This window comes from Tamandua tetradactyla, chromosome 1, assembly GCF_023851605.1.
Source record: "Tamandua tetradactyla isolate mTamTet1 chromosome 1, mTamTet1.pri, whole genome shotgun sequence".
NCBI classification, from domain to species: domain Eukaryota; kingdom Metazoa; phylum Chordata; class Mammalia; order Pilosa; family Myrmecophagidae; genus Tamandua; species Tamandua tetradactyla.
The window spans coordinates 205,942,785-205,962,982 of NC_135327.1; the positions used below are offsets into that span (position 1 = coordinate 205,942,785).

The 20,198-nt window shown below is 42.7% G+C and overlaps 1 protein-coding gene across 2 annotated transcripts in view; it reads right to left on the reverse strand.

The window, feature by feature from the left end:
• The window catches only part of VIPR2 (vasoactive intestinal peptide receptor 2), a 134,645-nt gene extending 117,594 nt beyond the window's left edge, over positions 1-17,051 (reverse strand). The window contains exons 1-2 of one of the 2 annotated variants that reach the window (XM_077151665.1): positions 16,553-17,051; positions 13,692-13,791 (exon numbers count right to left, since the gene is read on the reverse strand). In XM_077151665.1, coding sequence (XP_077007780.1) covers positions 13,692-13,791; positions 16,553-16,615 — 163 coding nt within the window. In that variant the 5' untranslated portion in view covers positions 16,616-17,051. The remainder of the gene's footprint in view (positions 1-13,691; positions 13,792-16,552) is intronic. The other variant, XM_077151664.1, reaches the window with a different exon arrangement.
• Between the last annotated feature and the right edge of the window lie 3,147 nt (positions 17,052-20,198).

The following is a 20,198-nucleotide window of genomic DNA, read 5'->3' on the forward strand; positions in this document are numbered from 1 at the left end:
TAATAAATCTCCTTTATAAAAGCCAATTCATTTCTGGTATATTGCATTCCAGCATCTTGAACAAACTGGAACGAAACTAGACAGTACTTTGTCCAATCAATCAATTGCACTTCCTAAATGATTCGACATAGTTTTTAGGTAAGCTGGATCCATGCCTTCTTATAATTTTCAGGCACAAGTATTCATTTTGTCAACAAATATTTATTGAGCCTCCACTACATCCTAAGCAATGATAAAGTACCAGTTGTGACCATGACAAAGAGCTTATTCTGCCAGAAAGAATTACATAAAATTAACTATTCTACCAAAGCCAACGACTTTGGGATTTGCACCTCAACATTTCACTGGTGCATCAACAATGAGTTTACATTCAGTCCCTGAGAGAAATAGCTAATGGGACTGGAAACCAGGCCATGGACCAAAGCACTTCCTTAGATGACTTGTGTAAGACATCCTGGGATTTTACACTGAGGGAAATTGAGGCCTTGCAACAGAGCTAGGACTACGAATGTGTTTAGAATTCTACAGAGAATATTTTACAGTGAACAAAATGTTTTTCAATCCATCTCAGATTATACCAATATTCTGTTTAAATAAGGTATGGCAAATATCCCACTCTCAATATTCTAGGGCTATATATACAAATAAATTTTGGGACTATCATTTGCTGGGACACCACCACTAGATGGCACTTTGAAATTGGATCACATCCAAATTTTATATCTGAGAAATATGATTTTACTTATAGGGGAGGCGGTCCAATGGATTTTATAGGCTGAAGTCATGTTCTGTAATGTCAACTAACATTAAACCAAGGCTTAAAACTCTACAATTACCTAAAGCTGCTGACTGAACAAAAGGATTTTAGAAAGTGACTACTTAAAGAGTAAGACTTGATTGCAAATACCCCCAAAACAGGAACAGCATTTTCATGTCTCTCTTGCATCTTCAGTGTCCTTTGGGGTGCTTCAAACAGTGTCACCCAGACAATGGACAGACAATGGACATTTGGTAAATATTATGTAATCCTGAAAGGTTCATAAGACGACATACATTTAAGGAAAACTGATGAGTTGTGCTACGTTGCCCACAATACAAAACCGCCAATGCAGGATTTTGCCATGATTGTCTTTCATAGACACTGTTTCTTTACACATTAAAAATTCTCATACACACAAAAAATTTTGCTCCCATTTTTGCCACAATGTGGGACATTCTTAGTTCTGCATGAACTTCAAGGCTAGAAGAGACTTGCATGATGCGTTGTAGGAAAAGTCCTGCCTAGGAAGTTAATCCAATTTGGAGATGAACATTCAAGGAAGCTGGAGTAAGCTGGGGCTCAAAGTATCAGGAATCATGCCATGTTATTCCAAAGATAATCTTCCATAGATTTATGATAGGGTTTGGGTGACTTCCCAGGATGGTTCCAAAACATATATCCAAGATTGTTATGATAAGTTCAACAAATCACTCTCTCACACAGAACAAAAGGGACAGAAACTGCTCTGGATTATTCTCTGTCTGGCCTGATCCTACGTGTAAATAAGAGACTAACTAACCTACCTGGAGAAAACACTTGTCACTGACCTGCTAGGTCATGGGCAATCTTACCCTGTAAAGATGGCCTCATCGTTGGGAAGGATGCAGCCCCACCCACAGGATAGTCAGGGGAGAATAGCTGCAGTCCACGGATTGTAAAATACGAGGACTGTGGTCTAGACCAGGAGCCCCGGACCTCTTAGAATGTTCTCACCAACCAGCACCCTGGCTCACAGCTCCCTGTCCCATGTCCAGGGGTGTGCCAAGTCTCTGGTCTCCTCATGTCCCAAATCCTCCCTCAGCTGCCCTCAATCTCAATTTAAGACATCGTCTCCTATTTCCTGAGAAGATTGAGGCCACACAGTAAGAATGCCCTTAATTTCCCTCCTCTTTTCTTAAAAACCTCTCTACAATAGTCTCAGTCTTTCTCCCTTCCTTTCCTCCTCTGTCAGAGGCAAAAATCCCCCAAATCTGCCCTTGGTGACTCTTCCTCTTGCCTCCAGGACCCCTTCTATCATAAATTATCCCATTTATTCAGATGCCTTCAATCTCGGCCTCTTCAACAGTCCTTCCCTTCTGCTTAGAAACATGGTGAAAGAGTCTCTACCCGGAGGTACTTTATTCTGCTCTGGGATATTCCTGTGCTTTCTTCTGCTTCACATTCCTGTAGAGTAGCTTACACACACCGCTCAGCTACTTCTCACACACACGGTTCAGCTTACACACACCACTCAGCCACTTCTTACACACACCGCTCAGCCACTTCTCACACACACGGTTCAGCTTACACACACCGCTCAGCTTACACACACTACTCAACCACTTCTCACACACACTGCTCGACCACTTCTCACACACACCGCTCAGCCACTTCTCACACACACCGCTCAGTCACTTCTTACACACACCGCTCAGCCACTTCTCACACACACCGCTCAGTCACTTCTCACATGCACCGTTCAGTCACTTCTTACACACACCGCTCAGTCACTTCTCACACACACCGCTCAGCCACTTCTCACACGCACTGCTCTTCTTACACGCACCGTTCAGTCACTTCTTACACGCACCGTTCAGTCACTTCTCACACACACCGCTCAGCCACTTCTCACACACACCGCTCAGTCACTTCTTACACACACCGCTCAGCCACTTCTCACACACACCGCTCAGTCACTTCTCACACGCACTGCTCAACCACTTCTTACACGCACCAGTCACTTCTCACACACACCGCTCAGTCACTTCTCACACGCACCGCTCAGCCACTTCTTACATGCACCGCTCAGTCACTTCTTACACGCACCGCTCAGCCACTTCTTACGCGAACTGCTCAGCCACTTCTTACACGCACTGCTCAGCCACTTCTCACACACACTGCTCAGCCACTTCTCACACACACTGCGCAACTTACACACACTGCTCAACTTACACACACTGCTCAGCCACTTCTCACACACACCGCTCAGCCACTTCTCACACACTGCTCAGCCACTTCTCACACACACCGCTCAACCACTTCTCACACACACTGCTCAACTTACACACACTGCTCAGCCACTTCTCACACACACCGCTCAGCCACTTCTTACACACACTGCTCAGCCACTTCTCACACACACTGCTCAACCACTTCTCACACACACCGCTCAGCCACTTCTCACACACACCGCTCAGCCACTTCTCACACACTGCTCAGCCACTTCTCATACACACCGCTCAACCACTTCTCACACACACTGCTCAGCCACTTCTCACACACACTGCTCAGCCACTTCACACACACACCGCTCAGTCACTTCTTACACACACTGCTCAACTTACACACACTGCTCAGCCACTTCTCACACACACCGCTCAGCCACTTCTCACACACTGCTCAGCCACTTCTCACACACACCGCTCAGTCACTTCTTACACACACTGCTCAACTTACACACACTGCTCAACCACTTCTCACACACACTGCTCAGCCACTTCTCACACACACTGCTCAGTCACTTCTTACACACACCGCTCAGCCACTTCTTACACACACTGCTCAACCACTTCTTCCACACACTGCTCAACCACTTCTCACATACACTGCTCAACTTACACACACTGCTCAGCCACTTCTCACACACACCGCTCAGCCACTTCTTACACACACTGCTCAGCCACTTCTCACACACACTGCTCAACTTACACACACTGCTCAGCCACTTCTCACACACACCGCTCAGCCACTTCTCACACACACCGCTCAGTCACTTCTTACACACACCGCTCAGCCACTTCTTACACACACCACTCAGCCACTTCTCACACACACCGCTCAGCCACTTCTTACATGCACCGCTCAGCCACTTCTTACACGCACCGCTCAGCCACTCCTTACACGCACCGCTCAGCCACTTCTTACACGCACTGCTCAACCACTTCAGTCATCACTTCCCTGCAGCACAGCTCCTGGTTCAGTCATCACTTCCCTGCAGCACAGCTCCTGGTTCAGTCATCACTTCCCTGCAGCATAGCTCCTGGTTCAGTCATCACTTCCCTGCAGCACAGCTCCTGGTTCAGTTATCACTTCCCTGCAGCATAGCTCCTGGTTCAGTTATCACTTCCCTGCAGCATAGCTCCTGGTTCAGTTATCACTTCCCTGCAGTATAGCTCCTGGTTCAGTCATCACTTCCCTGCAGCATAGCTTCTGGTTCAGTCATCACTTCCCTGCAGCACAGCTCCTGGTTCAGTCATCACTTCCCTGCAGTACAGCTCCTGGTTCAGTCATCACTTCCCTGCAGCATAGCGTCTGGTTCAGTTATCACTTCCCTACAGCATAGCTTCTGGTTCCTCAATCCATTGAAATAGCTCTTCAAAGTGGCTCTTCTCCATGACTTTTGACAACAAACCATCTTCCTCATCTCCCACCTGGACTGTTACTCACTTAATGAGTTTCTTCATTTCCGGGGTCATTCTTCCTAACCTATCACAGAAATGACTACCATACGGATTTTTCTGACATACAGATCTTATCATAACACCCTACTTTTCAAGAGTCTGCAATGAAGCCACCTTACAAAAGGCTCCGCTCTTCAGGCTTTGAATATCAGCTCTGCTTGCTTTCCTCAAACTGCTCATTCCATGTTTCTCTTGTCACCAGGCTGGACACCACATGTTTCTCAGTCCTGTTTCATAATTGCAAAGCTTCCTCCCTTGTGGTCTTGCTCAGGTCACTCTGTCTGTTTACAGATTCTCCCATTTCTGCACATCCAAATTCTACAATTTTTTCACACTCCCCCAAAAAAGCTAGCACCTAAGAGCCCCTCCTTGGAGATATTTTTCTTCCTAGTCAGAATCCCCATAGAACTTTTCTTGCATGCAAGGAGACCATCTTGGTAGCATATTTTTTTACTATCCTAGAGCACCCAGCACAGGGTCTTGCTGGTGCAGGAGTGTGATAAATACTTGCTGGATTAACAGCCAGAATCTGTACGGAGCTGCCTCAAGAAGTCACTTTCCTTCTCATCATCCACATCACTGGGGACCAGATGGGTGGTACCATGCTAGGTGACCCAGGCTCAAACTGCATCCAGTCAAACAATCTTGTCACACTGCCCTCTTTCCTCCCTTCTCTAAAGGAAGGAGCCACAAGTAAGGAATACGCTGTTGGAAAAAAATACATGAATAAAATTTCCTAGAATGGGAGAAATTAACCATTAATTCTAGAGCTGCCAACTGCAGTTCATTGTGTCTACAATGTTTAAAGTCGTTGCACAAACCTAAAATGCTTCGGGTTATGACATTTTAAGGTTATACAGATTTCCATGGCTTACTCTCTGCTTCTCAGATCAACCGCTGCCACCTCCGGGATGAAGCCCTGTTTATATAAACAGTAGCCAAAAATGGAGTAGTCTCTGTCAAGAGACATAATGAGTAAGGACCTGGACAGGGTGAGCATGGAGGACTACCAAATTCTAGAATAAAGGAACGTGAGGCCCTGCCATTCGACTTGAAAGAGATCAATTTAAGCTAGAAGAAAGAAAACACTAAGTTCATAAAATGTGCAATAAAGTAATAGAAACCCTTATCCCAAGAGGTTGCTCAAGCTGAACATGCCAGCAATTAAACTGAATGCACAAAACTGGTTTCGCTAAGATCTTAGCCAATAGATATTGCAGTGTTCAAAGGCATGTCCCTTACCTTTGAAGCAGAAATTGAGGAGGAAGAAAACTCTCTTTTAAAGCACGCTTCTCTGCCTCTTTAAAATACTAAAGATGATTTCGTAAAAACACTATTTTATTAGGAATCTAGGGTTCTGAGCTCTGCCACCAACTGGGTGGAGAATCTTGAACCATCCTCTCAAGTTTCTCTTCTCCCATTTCCTCACTTAGATAGGGGAGATAGATGGTTACCTTTACATCCTTCCACGCATCAATACTGGGGACCCCCCCCAAACTCTGATGACGCAAAGGGAATCTAGGGTAATCTCAGTTGTGGTTAACACTTCCTCCCTTTGTTCTGAGTCTGGACCATGTCACAGCCCTCTTGTCATCCTGCACTGCCACTTGGTGACAGACCCTCCCCTCTGCCTTCCCTTTACCCTGATCGCCAGGTGGGGTAGCATAGTTTGGTATCCCTCTGTTCAACAAGTGCCAGATAGAAAGTATCCTGTAAATAAAAGCTGTGGGGCCAAGATGTTGAATATCCCCAATACAGGACCCCTGACCACAAGAAACTGAAAATCTTTTAGGAAAGATGATAATTTACATGGCTAAGATACAAGAGAACATGTGTTATCCATGCAATCAAGGTTAAATGGAGTATGGAATAAGCTCAACAAGAGAGAGTATTCTAGCTGGGAAAGCTGTAGCCTGGTAGTGAGCTGTGCCATCTACATGGGAGCATCCAGGAAGAGGTGGGAATGTGGAAGATGCCTTTGCTGGGACAGAAGGCTTGATTGCCAATTCCAGAACAGAAGGTGGACTTGCTGTAGTAAATAAAATCAGGAGCCATTCTAGGTTCCTGGGCACAGGCCCTAAGTGGCAAAAATTAAATAAGGTCACCTAAGCATTAATAGTATGTATAAAAAGGTTTATAGGAAATTAATGATATACTTATTTACCAGTTAATTTATGGAAACAAGTTCCCATTTTTCCTCATTATTTTTACGCCTACCTTTTTACTATGCTATCTCTTAAAGATCAAATGAGTCCTCAATCACTACTCCATCAATTTTTTACTCCACATACACTGATGCTACTGCATGTTCATACTCTCTAGTTTCCCCTCAGAAATCCTGCAAATTGTTGTCCTTTGACTCAAAGGACAAATTAAAGTGTCACTGCTACCACTAGCCCTGCTCACTGAAATGCAATGGCAACATGTTGCCATCAGGGACATGGTTACAAAAACACTAGGGTCAAGGTTCCTTGAAAGAAATGATCATGCCCTGCTCAAGAAGAAAATGACTAGATGTAAAACGGGATGTGATTAATTATATTCCAGGTGATATAATCATTTTATAAATGAGAAAGTTGCTCAAAATGATGGTGCTTATTCATGTAAGAAAATTCTAAGGCTTGAAGACAGTTCTTAGTTCAGTTCTCAACTGCTGGTAAAATATTTTATGAAGGAATATAGTCACTATAGCATTGTTGATGGTAACAAAATACTGTAAACTTCCTAATATCAGTATCCTGGAAGAAGTTAAAGAGATAGAATATTACACAGCTTTTAAATAGAATACATGAACCAGTATAGAACAGTTTCCAAATACATCATTAAAATTAAAAAAGAAAAAGAAAACAATGTACAGAACAGAGTATATGGACATAATATGCTAGCTACCATTTTTCCATGAGGAAAATAGGACGCGTATACATACATGCATATTTAAACACAGACTCTCTAGAAGGATAAATAAAAGACAACAGTGGTTGCCTCTTGGAGGGGATAGAGGGGTGTGAAGTGGGAAACACTTTCCACTACATATATTTTTAAATAGTTTTCCCTATGTGCATATATCAATGTTTAATGTGAAAATTGCCATGTATTTTTCAGAAAATGCTTATTTAATATATTTAAATATGAAGTACTATTGGGGATTCAACAGGAAATAAGATGAAGACTCTGCCCTCAAGGACGATGTTGTAGAAGGATCAACAAAACGTGTGTCTGCATGCAATGGGATAATAAAAGAGGACATTAAAACCAGATTGAGAAATCATTAATCCCAGTAGTGGGAGACAAATTCTCCATAGGTCTTTCAGCTTTCTGCATGTCTTGTGAAAAGGCATTAACACTTACATTCCAAACTCTCTCTTCCAGGAAGATTGTAGCAAAAAGTCTTAGAACATAGAGATAGTAGCTCCCTCTGGACAAAAAGAAGATTTATTTCCTGACCATAATAATAAAGGCATCATCTTTCTCTGGGGCAAAGGATGAATGGGTTTGCCAACAGACTCCTTATAACATTTGGGGGGGGGGTTCCTCAGCTGTACCACAAACCCACTGTATGTGCTACACCTGTCTAAGCTGCTCCATATTGTTCCTGTGAAACTCGGGGAGCAAAGGCAATCTTTGGGGATAAGAAGCTCATGTTACCTGTGATGAGCAATAAAATCGTTGTGTCTCTGACCCAGGAGGTTTGTGTTTTCTGCCAGCATCTATGAAACTATGGCAACTAGCTTGTTGTCAGCCCCCTCACAGTTCTTGACACTTAGATTAAAATTAGTCTGGTACCTTATATGTAAAAAAAATTAAAGAAAAGTAAGCTTTTCAGTTTAGCATCTCCTATGGCTCTGGTCCTGAATTAACATTTGCCGTCAAACCTATTTCAGTCATGCACCTTACCAGTATGGCTCAAGGTACTATCAAGGAAACACAGGAACCACCTTTGCTCCTCTCAACTAATGGGCACATTCACTCCAGATCTAGGCATTAAATGATATAAAATCTCATGAAAATCCCTGTCTAATCTGACACAGGTGGGAAATCAGGACAAAGCCTAGTGTGGCTGGTTCTTCCCCTCCTACTTATACGTTAGTACGGGCCACAGCTGGGCGACAAGGGCGGACTTGAGCTACATCTTTAGGCTTCTGTGGCCTCTGAATGCTTTACACGCATATTGGCAAGATTAAGTTCATCTTAGTGATGAAGCAATATTAAATCACGAAGCTCTTAATATCTCCTAAGCTTTACTGTCTTACAAAGTGAATCCTCTAAAAGGGTTCAAAATTAAGATTGGTTTTTGCCTGGATTTTTTGTATGTTGGTTTTTTTTTCCCCAACATGCAATAAAGAGAAAGCTTTTCGTGTCGGACTTCAACAAATAACCTCATTAGAACTGAGAACTAGTTTTTTCTAGTTCTAAGCAAATGCATCCTTATTGAAGTATGCAATCTCTCTTCTCTCTCTCTCTCTAATTAGAATGCCTTCACTCAGCTTTGGTAGCTTGTAGGTTGTGGTTTGCATCATCTATAGTATCTTTACTGTGGTAACATAATTATTTATATCTCTGGTATTTGAGCCATGCCTATTCCAAATTAAAAAAATAAAAAGTGTTTAGAATACAAGTTGTGTCCCTTTACAGACAGCTAAAGAGTAGCTACTATTGTTGCTTTCCTCCTGAAGGGAAGCTGGCTTGTTACTGGCATTTCTTGCACGTCAAAAAGGTGAAGTGAATCAGATACAGGTATTTTTGCTATAGAGCTGATATTGAAAATAAGAGTCTTTAAGAAAATGTCCAAGTACCGATATTAACCATTGCAAGAAAACTAAAGGTCATCTTTCCCCTCAGCTCGAAACAAGGGAGGTTCTTAGAGCCCATTTTATGGCAATCTACTGTATTTTTTCTGCTCAAGTTGATACTAAGTTAAACAATGATTTTAAAATTCCTTCAAAAGAATTACCGGGAGGCTTTAAAAGAATATTCATGGACTCGACCTTCATATATTGAGATTCAGTATGTCTGATGTAGATCACACACATCACACTTTGTTTGAGAAAAGTTGAACTTCGAGCTTCATCTGGCAAGGGAGAAGGAATGCTGTGAAGAAGGCTCTAATGAAAATTTTAAAACGCGCTGTACTTCAAAACGTCCTGCCCTATCTTTAGAAGAGTCTAGGCTATGAGGTGTTTTTCCAACAATAGGGTTAAAATTGAGTTCAGCCACCCACACAGAGTGCAGGCTGGCAGCTCTTGGGCTGTATTCGGCCACAGAAGAGTTCTGCCAGCTCCCTCAGGGCTTTTTCATTGTTGATTTTTTTCCTTCCTTCTTTTTTAAAATGAATTACTGTCAAACTTTTAAGAAATTGTGATCTTCTACATTAAGCTTGCTTTTCTAACATCTTCTGAAAAATTGAAAGCTGGAAAATTCTGAGTCTGCATTTTCTCATGGAATCAGGCTGGAGTCGAGGTGCAGTCACTCCCTTCTCCCCAGTTCCCCCACAGTCCACATGGCCAGCGGTCACCACCTGCCTGGCCCAAGAAGGCACCTGAGTTTTCAGTCTCCGATCCATACTCTGTCATCAGGCCTCCGTGGGGATCAGCAGCTTACATTTATGAAAGGTTGACCAGAGATTAGGGGTACAACTTTGTCTTTGGCATAGAGTAAAACAGAAAGGACATAATTTTGGAGTAATTTATATCACATTCCATCTAGGTAAGCCTATCTTTAATACAGAATAATTTCTATTAAAAAAAAAAAAACCTGATTGTAGATCAAAACATATTTCATAATGGCAGAGAAATTAACTTCCCTGAACTTGGTCCTATTCCTCCTCATAAAGCACCTATTCAAGGTGAGTCACTGGCACAAACTTAACAGTCGCACCTTCCTTCCTGCACCACTGCACTGTCCACTCAGGCCCTGACTCACCGGGAGAGAATCTTCCCTTAAAGGAAAGTCACAGGCCAGTACTCTATTTTTTCAAAGTTCAAAGTTCAATATTCCCTGTTACCCACTGGAACAAAACTAGTTTTCTACTTTTTTTTTTTTTTAATGAATGAATGACTATAAGCCACAAGATTGGCAAGACAATACTTTAAGAGCATTTTCCTAAAACACTGGTAATGTGAGAGACAAGGCACTGGGAGCAGTCCACCCCAGGTACATGTATCAAATGGATGCACTGGCTGTAGAGTATTTTTAAATAATAATAATAACTGGCTATATTTAGACCTGCTTTCTATGGTGACCATGTGCCAGCAATGTCAAAGATAAAATACCCTCCCTCCCGTCAGGGCTGTCCCTGTCCCCATCTCCCACACCCCAGGTAAGATGTTAGACAATTAAAAGAGAAAAAGCTCTATAGCCTGAAATTCAAGTTAACAAAGTTTATTTAGGCCTTCCTCAAGCCTTTTAAGTGTTGTAATTCTAAAACTCTTCAAAAGGGTCATGTACAGTGTAGTTTTCAAGTGTCCATAATTAAAGACTTCTCTCCCTCTCCTTTTAGCATTTTATAAAGGTAAGCTCCTAGGAACAGCCTCTGGCAAATGCTATACAAGGGAACTTGGGATAAGTTATGTCAAGTTTTTGCTGTCTTGTTTACATGAAAAAGTAAAAAAGAGTCAATCTTCAAATATGCTAATTTTCTCAGTATCTCATTATGATTCCATCTCACATGATTTTTATCTAAACAGCTTTAGAATATATTAATATTTTCAGGCTGAACCATACTTTAGGGTTGGCAATTTCAAAAATTAAGTACTTAATGGTTAAGACCTTAAAATGGGTGTTTGGTAACAGTTGTTAAGTAGATTCATAGGTCGATGAAAACTCATACCCAAACGGTGGGGAGTAATGGATCTGTGCCGCCTATTGGATATTCTCCAATGAAGCTTCCTGGATCCTATCCCGTTCCCTGGTTTATCCAAGGACTTGACAGGTGCATATCCACCAAAAGTGCAAAGAGAACAATGGGTGGACTCCTCAAGTACTTGGTGATAGAATTAAAATTAAAAATTGCCTCCACAAGCTAGAGCATGGAGCTGGGACCAAAAAGGTGCATTTTAACAGGGATCGATTCAAATGTGCAGTTAAGCTAAAAGAAATCAACTGTATGAAACTGGAGAGTTATGGAAATACTTCATTTGAAAAAGATTTGGTGGATTAGCAGGGCAAAAGCACAACAGAGGGCAGAAAAGCCCTACAATATTACTGCTAAGGATATCCAACTCAACCTTCATCTGTAATAAATAACACCCATCCCCTGTCCGGTCAGACCATGTATAGATGCACTATTCACTTCTCGACTCTTCATTTTCACATTTCAGAAGGCGTTTCTGTGTCCAGAGTTTGTGGCAGAGGGCCCAGGAAATGAGTCATGAAGAAAGGTAAGAATTGAAAATGTTCAGTTTAGAGATGAAATGGTAACGTGTATACACACACACACACGTGTGTGTGTGTGTGTGTGTATATGTGAAATATCTGCGTATGAAAGTTCTTTAAATGTTTGATGGTTCCCTTTAAATGTTTTGATGATAAGAAAGAGGGAGTTCTATTCACTGCTGCCCCAATGAGTGAAAGCTGAAAGTGGGCAAACTTATATCAATCTCAGAACCTTTCAACAACCTGGACCTTCCCATGGTGCCAGCCCGATGCTGGCAAACTTGAAGCTGAGGGCAGTAGACAGCATTCCCACCCATCCTTCTCGGGGTAAAGGGCCTCCCATGTGATGACTCTTCTAGGACGTGGTTTCAGGACCTGAATTCACATATCACTACCTTTATGATTTTGAAGGCCCGAGGTCTCCATTTCCTCAGCATTCACTTGCCCTCAATCTCTTAATTTCCACTGAAAAGAATAGATGATTCCTTTGTCACAAGTCCCTGGAAGGCCAGAACTAGGTCCTAGTTACCTGTGTAACAGTATAATGTTCGGTGTACGGCTTGTCACACAATGCACATTCAGTAAATGTGTGTTGTGGAACTGACTCACTTGATTTGTCTTTATCTGGATAGAGTTCAACCAGACAGTTTTGAAGATGTGGCCATCAAACTGTACACTACAGAGTCTCAGATTTGTGAGTCTGCAAAGAACCTTCAAGTCCAGAGACCTCACTTTTTTCGATGAGGAAATGGAAGTTTAAGAGGGACCAGGAAAGGTCAAAAGACACCTATTTTAGTAACAGTCTATAGCTGCACTGCCCACTATGGTAGCCACGGGCCACTTGTGTTTTGAGCACTGGAAATGGGTTAGTCTCAGTGACGATGTGCTTTAAGAATTAAATACACAGTGGGTTTCTAAGACTGAGTACGAAAAAAAGAAAGTAAAAATTCTCACGAAATGATTATATGTTGACATGATAATGATTCAGATATATTTGGGCAAAAACATATTATTCAATTAATCTCACATATTTCTTTTTACTATTTTTAATGGCTACCTAGAAAACATTCAAAATTACATATCTGGCACATATTATTTTCCATTGGACAGAGCTGGTCTGGAATAAAATCCAATCTTATGATTCCTGATTTGAGACTTTGTGCAAGACATGAGATTGTTTTAACAGAGAGCCTTACTTTGATTTTAATTGCTTTCTTGAAGAGTATAAAATAATGACAGAGCAGTAAAAGGAAAGCTAAAGGACAAAAGGATTTTGCTACTATTTAAAAACTGGGTCTTATCCCAGAACTATTCTGAGTTTACAAATATGTTGTGAATATGTCCCAGCAGTCCTTCTCCGACCTGAAGAAAATGAAACTGGCATGTTCACTGTATTCACAACAGATCTGTCTTCAGGAAAACAAAAGTCCCATTTTCCTGTTTGTGTTCTGATAAGCTTGCACCATTCTTAGCTGGACCAAATCATGTGTGTTCTAATTCAGAATTTAAAATGCAAGAAATCAGACAAATACTTACTGATTGTAAAACTGGAGCTACTTTTGCAAAGCTTAACATTTTCCACGAAATTATTTTAGTAACTGTTGCTATCATCTGGAACCAGGGAAACAGTTACTGTTAAGGAAGACCCCACAAATACTCACAGTGTTATATGAGTTTGACCAACAATGTGTTTAAAATAAAAGTGGAAAGTGGATTGCTTTTTTTCTTTTAAATTGCAGGTGACCTTGAAACACCAGTGTATCAAAATCAAATGCGTGCTATCATGTGTCAGATTTATCCAACTGCAGGTACAGTCTTACTCACCAAGCCCTCAAACTTACCTTTGTATTTTTCTGTTTGGGCACTTAGAAGTTCTGCACATTTTGTTTCTTCCTCTTGTATTTCTAAATGAAATCGACATTCTGGGTGAATGCCATTCACCTGTTAATAGTTAAAAGAAATAGGAATAACTAAAAATTTCATAATAAAAGGAAAATCAAGCAAAACTTCAATTGAAACAACCACACAACTCGCAGTTATAAACTACTTCTAAACTAACACTCATTTTAAAGTATTTTCATATTTCTGGCATGGCTTTAAAAAAAGCTTCACTGTTTCCTCTATAATGGTATTATAAAACAAATACAAGATAGATTTTTTTATTAGGTGGAAAATAAACTTACTAACATAATACACTGTATGTTGTTGGTACTAATTTGGAGGCAATAGAGCACTTTAATCCAACAGTCTCTTATTATTCAAGACTCTTCCGATTTGTAGTTCTTGATTTGATTAAATAAAATGCATTGTTTACTCATAAGGCCATTTTTTAATGCCTAAAAACTATTTGTAGACTCTGGCATGCTTCATCTGAAGACAATCTCTGCATTCACTGGAAAGAGCTATTATAGGCTAACTTTATTTTTAAAGGCTACAGTACACATTTGAAACTCAACCCTATGAATACAGATAAAACAGTAATCATTTTGACTTCTGAATTTGGTGTGAAGGAGATTTTTGGAAAGAATGGAGAGAAAGAGGTAAGGAGGGAGTGGGAAGAGATGTGGGCCAGGGTCAGTGATATTACTTTGGCTTCCAATAAACAAGAGGTGGGTGACTCCATTTCAGGATCTATCATAGGAATTAAAGATGTTACCTGAAGAGAGGTTAAAATTGTCCATTCATTTGTATAAATGACAAACAAATGATTTTTTTTAATCTTAGAAGATAATATTCTCTTATCTTCATTTTTACAAAGGTCAAACTGCCCACCTGCTCCTTTTTTGTTAATGATATCCCCTCTTCAACAAGTATATGTACCTTGCAGTGTAACTGCCCTTTAACGGCTTAAGGAGTTTTCACTTTCTGTGTGTATGTCTGAGTATGTTTCTGATCAAATTTTTCTCTTACTAAAATAGTCACTAAAGAGAATCATACTCTTGGGTATATGATGGCTGTCTATGTTTAGATATCCTACTATTGAGATAGGTCAATAAGAATTCTTCCTAGGAATAAAATTTTCTGACGGACTTAAGAGAAAAAAACTTAATGCTGGGTATTTTTGCCACATTTGCCCCTGTTTTAAAAAGACCCAAGGCTTGTTTTTTTTTCTAGCTCATTACTGACCCACTACCAAAAAAAACCCCTAAGCTTAAGCAGCTTATTTTTTTTTTTTTTACATATGAGCAAATAAATGGTTTAAACTTCTGAATCAGGGAAATTATGTTGACTTAGGGCAACACATTTTTATTAAGGTAATAAAAGACACTACAATACCTGCGATTCCTGGAATATGCAGAGCAATGATTTATTTGGGGAGATCTTATAAAATTGTTATTAACCGTAACAATTCCGGGTAGTTATATTCCGATTATTACAAAATAACTTATCCTAACAGCATCCCTGTGAGGGCGAGAAGAGCTGGTACGTCTTCATACAAGACAGGGGGTTTGGCCATGGTGAGGGGGCAAGGGTGAGTTCGTGTATTCCCCCAAACTGAATCATCATGAGCAATTACAAATTTCCCTAGACAGTTTAATCCTTCCCTTCACACTGGTAATAAGTATTGACTGTGATACACACATATAAAATATATATGTAGGGGTACACGGGTGGTTCGGTGGTAGAATGCTCGCCTTCCATGCGGGAGAACCGGTTCGATTCCTGGACCATGCACCCCCCCCCCCACACACACACACACAAAAGAGTTAAAATACATGAGTATACATACATGCTCTCAGTTTTCAGTGTAGAAATAAAGTAAGAAATAAAGTTCTAACACCTTTTTTAAAAAGCTCTTCAAATACACGAAAGAATTATTAAGAATTAAAAAATGTATTGATGCTCTCATATAACAAACTTCTGTTCACTTTATCATTTCCTACCATGCTTTTAAATAGAAAAAAAAAGATTAAAGCAGAGTATTTCTAACTTCCAACTAAGACATTCTTTAGCGTCCCACATCCCCGTCTGACACATACTAAACAAATAAAAACCAATAATAAATACCAGGAGGTAGGAAGAAGTATTTAATGACAAAGCAAACTCCAATTTCCCTCTGAAACGTGAAGCCTGGCAGGTGACCGCAGCCCTCTCCCCCCCGCTCAGGGAAGTCCAAGGCGATGGGTTTTACAGTCCGGGCACTGAGGGCCTGCCCCGCCATACACATCCGAGAATAAATGGCCGGGAACTATTTGCGTTTTTTTTAAAAAGAAAGTCGAAAGGGGAAACGGACCCTGTCTCTAACAAATCACAGGCGACAGGAAGAGGGCTATGCATCTTCTCATCCCCAGAGTCTTAAAATATCGCCGGACCTGGGGAGCTCGGTTCTTCAGGACCTGCTTGAGAAGGTTTCGAACTCCATATGGCAACAATTTTAACTCTCCCAGATCCCCGGGGTGGCGCGCGAAGCGGGCGGGTAGGCGCGCGGGTGACCCTCCCGCCAGCTCGCGCGGCCCCGCCGAAGCGCTCCCGCCGGTGCGCGGCCCCCACCCGAGTCCGCCTCGCGTTCTCTACTTTCTCCCGGACTCAGCTGGGCACCGCTCCTTCGCCAGACCGCGGGATGGAAAAAAAGCAACGACCTGGCCGGTGAGGAACGCGCTCCTCTTTGGAGAGGGAGGAGAAGCTGGGGGCCGGGGTGGAATTCCGGGGGAATTGGGAGCGAAAGGGCTCGCAGGCAGGACCCCCAAAAGCGTGCACTCACGGAGGCGAGCAGCAAGCCGCAGCAGGTCAGCAGCGCCGGGGCTCGCAGCGCCGACTCCCTCATCCCGCGGGCGGGTAGGCGGCGGGGATCAGCCTGACGCGGGCCACCCGGTGCCCGCCGCCTTCTTCCGGAGCGCCTGGGACGCGGCGGGCAGACACATGGGTCGGGCCGGGCAGGTGCGGAGGGGACCCTAACACCCCTGGCCCGTGCCCTCGGGTGGTTCCGCACCCCGCGGCCGGTGTGGCGCCGGGCCGCTTCCAAGCGCCGTGGGCGCCGCGGCAGTTGCCGCCGGAGCAGCCGCAACCACGTGGGTCCTCGGGAGCCGCCGCCCGCGCTCGCTGCCCCTTCTGGGCAGCCGCGGGTCCGCCTCGGTCCCGGGGCGGGGGTGGGTCTGTGCGGGGCACCTCAGAGCACCTTCGCCGCCCGCCTCTCCCGTCCGGGTCTGCCTTCGGAGCCGTGCAGCTCGGCCGCCCGCCCCCAGTCCTGCGCGCTTTCCCCTCCTCCCGGTGCCCCTAGCCTGGCGTCCTTTCTCCTCCCCCGTTCCCCCCCCCCCCCCTTTTCCTTTAACTGCGGGTATAAAGGCGGCGGGAGGAGCGAGGCGAGAGATGCGCACAGGTGGGCGAGGGACACCCAGTGCCTGACCCAACCTTAAGTGGAGAAAAACCCGGGAAACGCAAACGGGGAGCAACTCGGGTTTGGAAAGAGGGCGCCAGGCGCGCGCGCTTTGCAGTAAATGGCATTCGCTTTCCGTCTACCTGTGCCCTCCTTATGAAATAATGACAGCTAAAGACGGCTAAGAAAGAAGCAAGACACCCAAAGTGGGGTACGGTGATTGCTTTGGGGCAACTAAAACTTAAAGAGAAAATTATATCTCATTTTTGTGTGGGGGGTGGAGTGGGTACGGGGGTGGGTTACGGGCAGGCTCGTGGGCAGCCTCAGAAGAGGAAATCAGATTAAACAGAAAGCTCGAGAGAAGATTGGACGGAGGGTCGCTACAGCTCCCAGTCAGCTCTGCTGCCTATCTTGAGCTCTGCGTTTGTGAAATGGGGAAAGTCATGTTCTTTCCCACAACTCGCACTGCCAGGAGGTGAGCAGATGGATGCGGATATGCTGCGGAGCGTGGACCCGCACAGGGTGTAGTTTCAGGGTCTTCGGACAAGCTTCCTCCGTTCCTCCCACACAGCACGCTTTGCGGTGATACCCATATGTCGAACAGCGCTGCCTCCAGAGGCTCTGAAGGGGGGAAAAAAAGGTGTTTCCTGAAGCTTAGAAATTGCATCATGCCACCTTTTAACATCTGGAAGGACTCGTTTAGCATAATAGCTAGTTGTCACCCATTAAATGACAAAGCACTGAGAAATAAGAAACAAAACAGGTAATTTAAAAGAACTTTTGAAGATAATTTCAAACTTACACAAAAGTTAGAATGAGAAAAGTGCTTTATCTAGATTCACCGATTATCATTTCACATTATTGGTTTTATCACTCGCTTTACACCTCTCCCTGGCTCTCTGTCTCTGTCTCTTTCGACACACACACACACATGCACACACACACACACCATGCCACACCTTCCATAAATTTTTTTTTTTAACCTTCCATAAATTTAACAACGATTCGGTGTTTTCATCTCATCTTCCGTCCTTATACCAGTTTGGTCAATTGACCCAATAATGTCCTTCATCCAACACAAGGAAGGTCTGGTCTAGGATCAGATGTTACCTTTAGCTGTCCTGGCTCTTTAGCCTCCTTTAATCTGGAACATTTCCACATTCTTGTGTTTCCTTTTATGACATTGACATTTTTGAAGAATACATCCTCTCCCTCCGCCACTGAATGAGAATGTACCTCATTTTGGACTTGTCTGATATGGCTCGTGATTTGACTATGCAGGTTTTTGCATCCTAGAAGTCTGCATAAATGATACTTCTCTGGGCATCACAGCTATAGGCACAAAGTGTTCATTTGCTCAGTGACTCCTAATTTTGATCACCTGGTCGAAGTGTGGTCAGATTTCTGTGCTGTTATGGTTACTGTTTTCCCCTTTATATCTAATAAAAAATCTGTGGGGAGGCACTTAAAGATTATGCAAATAGCTTGCCTCATCTAAATTTTCCCTTAGATTTAGTACCCACTGATCACTCTTGTCTGAACCAATCTTTACTATGATGGTTGCAAATCAATGATTTTCTGACTCTATCACTTCCTCCACATTTACCAGTTACCCTTACCATTTTACTGTAGACAAGAAGCCTCCCTTCTTTCTCCTCTATCATCTATCTATCTACCCATTCATCCATCTGTAATTTCTATCTATCCATTATCCATCATCATCTATATCTATCTACATATCATCATCATCATCATCAACTATTTATCTACTCATCTGTCTATTTTCTATCTATCCACCTATTGTAGATACTCATGAATTCTTGTTTTTTCAATGGTTCATTACTTATTACTGTGCTTAAATCCTTATATGCCAGATCCTGTTTCTTGTGAAATGCCTCCATTGTTATTATACATTATATTTCGTTTTAAACACTTTCTTACTTTCTAGCATGAAATGATATTCCAGGTTCCTGTGGCACCTGCTCTGCACCCGCCCTGGACTCAGCCCTGGTTCCATTTAGTGGAGAGCAGTTCAAGACCAAGATCTGGAGGCCAGGTGTGCAACTTGGGACCTAGAGGCTTATTGACTCTGGGTCCAGTTTGACAAACATTTCTTTTATTCATTGTATGAGCCTGGGCAAACCGTTTACTTCTTTGAGCTATTTGCCCATTTATGAAATGGGAGTAATGATGCCTGTCCTCCCTCCAAGGGTCTCTATAAGAATCAGGAAAATTAACGCATACAGACATGCTTTATTGAGAGCTTACACTCTAAAAAGTACTGTAAAGGTGCAGTAAGAGATCAGGTTATGGGGAAAACGCAAGGCCTCTTCCCCCATAGGGGTTCCAGTCCAGTGGTGGGGGTATAAGATATCAATAAATAATTGTGACATGTGTGATAATAAAAAGATACAGACAAATGAGAGAAGGAGTGTGGTGATTTGAAGCTGCATGTGCCCCCCAAAACAAGTTCTTGAAGTAAACCCATTCCTGTAGGTGGGGACCCATTATAAGTAGGACTCTTTCGATGAGGTTACTTTAGTTAAGAAGGTGTGATCCACCTCAATCAAGATAGGTCTTAATCCTATTTCTGGAGTGCTTTATAAGCAGAATGAAATTCGGACAGAGAGTGAGCAATCCACAGTAAGTAAGAAGCTGAAATCAACAGAGCTCTGAAGACAATGGAGAGGCCACCACTTGCCTAGCCATGTGACAAGCTAAGGACCAAGAATCACTAGCAGCCAGCTCCAGAATGCCAGTCTTTGGGGAGAAAGCATCACCTTAATGATGCCTTGATTTGGATTTTCTTTTAGCCTCATAGCCATAAGCAAACAAATTCCCATTGTTTAATGTGACCCATTTCGTGGTATTTGCTTGGAATTAGTTTTTCTTGAAAGAGTGAAAAATCTATTTGACTGGAATAATTGTTATGACTGACAGGTCAAGGATAGAAGGTGGGAGAGCATTTCAATTAGATGGACTACCTTGAACAGAGGTTCTGAAGAACAATGAATGTGCTGTATCAGAGTAAGAA